Source organism: Pteropus vampyrus, unplaced genomic scaffold (assembly GCF_000151845.1).
Source record: "Pteropus vampyrus isolate Shadow unplaced genomic scaffold, Pvam_2.0 Scaffold3, whole genome shotgun sequence".
NCBI lineage: Eukaryota > Metazoa > Chordata > Mammalia > Chiroptera > Pteropodidae > Pteropus > Pteropus vampyrus.
Window position 1 is genome coordinate 6,607,483 of NW_011888784.1, and position 3,666 is coordinate 6,611,148.

Here is a 3,666-nt window from a genome sequence, read left to right on the forward strand (position 1 = left end):
AGGAAAGGAGAGTTTCCAAAAAAATTTCTACAACCTAAGGACCGAAAGGGACATTCTTTGCCCTCTCTCAAATAATTAAGAAATCCAACTTTTGTGCCTGCTGACTGGGGTTCCATGACTCTTTGGGGCAGGATATTCTCTCTGTGAACAGCTCTGATTATAAGAAAGCCTTGGATCTATAGAAATTTACCCATGGCTGGTTCCAGTTCTGTCCAGCAGCACAACACCCATGGACTCCCTTCTCCCCATGAGAGCAGCTCAGAGAGTGATCTCAAGCCTTTCTTTCTCTTGGGCAGACCTCTCAACTTCCCTTCAGTTTGCTTCATCAGACGAAGCTCCCAGACTCTGCCGTCCTGCCACTGGATCACAGTGACAACAGGATCAAAGGCAGAGACATCACTCCGCAGGACGTTGTTGAGTTAGGCTGGGTCCCTGGGCCAGAGGCTCTGCTGACCTGTAAGCTGGGTGGACAGCTGCCGAAAGGGAGAGATCAGCTGTGCAGGGCTAAGTGGATGCTGGAATGGGGACAGAATAGGCCCATGGGCTGGTGGATCACACTCCAGGGAGGCCAGGGAGGGAATGAAGCCAGGAGAGGCCTGGTCATTAGACAGATAGGGCAAGGGAACAGAGGATGGGGGCCTGGCCGGCAGCTGGGCTAAAGTGAGAGGTGCCTTTTTCAGAGCTGGGTTGTGTAAGTGGTTGGTTGAGTGCTGTCTCTTATTAGAGGTGGTTCAGAGCTTTTCTTGGCAGCTCCAGCCAAGACTGATGTGGGCTGAGAGGAGTCTGACTCACTGGGGCCAGAGGGTCAGGCCGGGTGGGACGGGAGTCAGGAGGAAGCACCACCTCCCTTGTGCCATCTGCAGACCATTGGGTCAGAGACGGCTGGTGGCCAGCACGCCTGGGGCTGTGTCTTTCTGGGTTCTCCTGCAAGGCCAGCTGGGAATCTAACCAGGCCTGGCAGGGAGGCTCTGGCCCTCTGCTGAATGGCTTGGGAGCCTACTGGGGCGGATAGGGGTTGGGGGCCAGACTGCCTTTGATCTCCTTAGATATTAGCTTGTTTGGAAGGACCTTTGGAAGGGTATGGCATACCCTTCTCTGGTGACACTTTTAAAGTGGGATGAGCCTTCCATGTGCTGTATGCTGAGCCCCTGCCTCACCACCTCCCAACAACAGCAATAACTAATCCATCAGATCTTCCTTCCAGGGCTCTTTCTGGATCAGGGCATTTTCTCTCTCTGGGCCAGGCCGTCCCCTGTCCAGGTCAGTTCCCAGCCAGGTTCCCCCGCTTCAGGCTCCTCAGTCCCCCTCCAGCTCCCCACTGGTGATGGACAAATTATCTTAATACACTGCTTGGTCACACCACGGTTCAGAAAACTTCCAAGGTGTCCATATCTGAGTGGCTTGCTCCTGGAACTGGGCACAGTACCCTCGTGGGTGGCCCAGGCCCAGGCATGGTGACGCCTGGTGTTCTGGAATGCTAACTGTACCTGATGGAAAAGAATATACAATACTAGTTGTATATTTAAGCAAACAGGGCTTGTAAAAGAGTAGAGTGCAAATCTTTTCATTTTTCAAACAAAGATTCTTGGGATGACATTCTGAGTCTGTAGGCAGCTGCTTCAGCTGTGTCCCCACACCACCCGGGGCGATGTGTCCAGTCTCCCCATAAGTGAGAGCTACTTGGAGGGAAAGTTAAGCCACACTGGAGGTGTCTTTGCTCTTGGATGGTTCTGTCTTGGGGCTGCACTCCGTCTGTGCCTGAGCTGACTTCCGGCTTCTCTGGAGCGTGTGCCGCTGCTCTGGGCAGGCGGCCTCCACCGGCCCCATGGCTGCCTCGGGCTCAGTTTGGTTTCCATGTATGTTGTTCTCCATTATCTATCCTAATGCTGCCCACATGCCCAGATCTGTCATCACCAGGGTGCCCTCCTGACCACCCAGGGCACCCTTTGCCTTTGACCTGTGTCGTGGTTAGGATCTATTTTACGGTGCAGTAGTCACACACACAGGCACAAACACTTGTGTGTGCATACACCCTCCTACACACACTCACACACATGCACTCACGCACACATTTGTACATCCACACGTATGTACACATGCACTTTCGTGCACACACGCGATGGACTCTGCAAATTCTGCAGCTTTGAGGCTTCGTGCGCATAACATTTCATACTTTATAAGGCACTTTCCTTTCTATATCTGCATTTGTTTCCTCAAATGATCCCGTGACAAATAGAGAACCAGGGGGTGCTGTTCTTCTCGTTTCACAAGCCTGGAGAAGGGAGGCTACCCGGGGAGTTGACACGGGAGCTGGGACTGACACGGCCTCCTAATGCTCGGACTGGGGCTCTTTCCCCAACAGCTACAGGCTCGATTCCTCCCTGAGGATGTCGCTTCCCTTGCGCAGAGGCCAGGGGCTGGCGGGCGTTTGATTCGCCCTGGGGCCTCGCCTTAGTAGTTTAGGTTTCGATCTTTGGATCCAGTGTGTACAAACACAAGCCTCCTTTTGGGAATGGGACCATGGTGCAAAGCTGGGACTGCCTGTGTGTAACCTGGGCAGCATGGGTCCCCATCCTTCCTGCGGCAAGGGTGTAGTTCATGTGCACTTAACCCCGGAAGGACTTAGTGTGGCATGTCCTTTAGGCTCTTGAGCTACCTTCTTTTTTTTTTTTTTCCCAACAAAACCTTGATAATTTTTTTTTGCGTACAGATGTTTATTTTCTAAAAGCTATACCCTCATTAGAGTGGGGAGGTAGGGCTGTCCCTGGGCGGGTGTGGAAATCGGGACAGATCCCATCAGGCACTGTCCCTGGAGCCTCTTATTCAGGTAAAACTCTACCGAAGACCCTCTGCAGACAGAGCGGGGTGTTTGGAGGGGGTGAAGGGTGGTGTTGGTGGGGATGAGGGGAGGTAGTTAATGAGCTGGTGCTAAGTCTCAGGTCTTTCTTAAACACCAGTCCAAGGGCCATGGGGGCCAGGGTCTCCTCAGGCAGCAGCACCCCACACGCCCCACTCTGCACGCCTACAGATGGCCTTTCTCAGCGTGCCCTCACGTGCTCAGGAGCCATCACCGATACTGGCTTTCCCTAAGTCACCTAGTCTTAAAACTGACCTCACATAACCCGTTTTCTGCACATGGTGAACCTGAGCCACCCTTTCCCTGACTTGGTGGAGAACCGACGGGGCGAATAGGGGCAAAGTTGCCTCCAGAGCACCTTTCTCTGTCCCTTCAGCTGGGTGTAAACGGGAGAGCAGAGGTCCTCAGTCTTGACAGCACACGGTCTCTGTTATCCAGGGAGCTCTCAAAAATGCTGATGCCTGGGGTCCTCCTCCAGAGATTTTGACAAAGTGGTTTGGGATGCAACCTGGGCACTGAATTGTTTAAAGCTCCTCAGGTAAGGCTAACGTGTGGCCCAGACTGGGAAGTGCTGTCTAGATCCTTGCTTATTAATTCCTGCCATACCCATTTTTGTCCCTTGCAACTCAGGAGAGGGCTGAGGATCAGCTGCATTTCTAAATGCACGATCTCAGCATTTGGACAAGACCCCCTGGTGGTTCCTCTGCTCATTCAGGTCTGAGAAGCTCAAGTGGAGGGGTCTAACTGGGCAGTGTTGCTGCCGAGAAGTGGGCCGTGGGCACGCAGAGCTACAAGAAGGGAGAGGGGCA

At 53.2% G+C, this 3,666-nt stretch overlaps 1 protein-coding gene across 1 annotated transcript in view; it reads right to left on the reverse strand.

The window, feature by feature from the left end:
• The window catches only part of LOC111741298 (urea transporter 2-like), a 26,764-nt gene extending 24,937 nt beyond the window's left edge, over positions 1–1,827 (reverse strand). The window contains exon 1 of the mRNA XM_023532069.1: positions 1,704–1,827. Within this exon, the coding sequence (XP_023387837.1) occupies positions 1,704–1,827 (124 nt within the window). The remainder of the gene's footprint in view (positions 1–1,703) is intronic.
• Between the last annotated feature and the right edge of the window lie 1,839 nt (positions 1,828–3,666).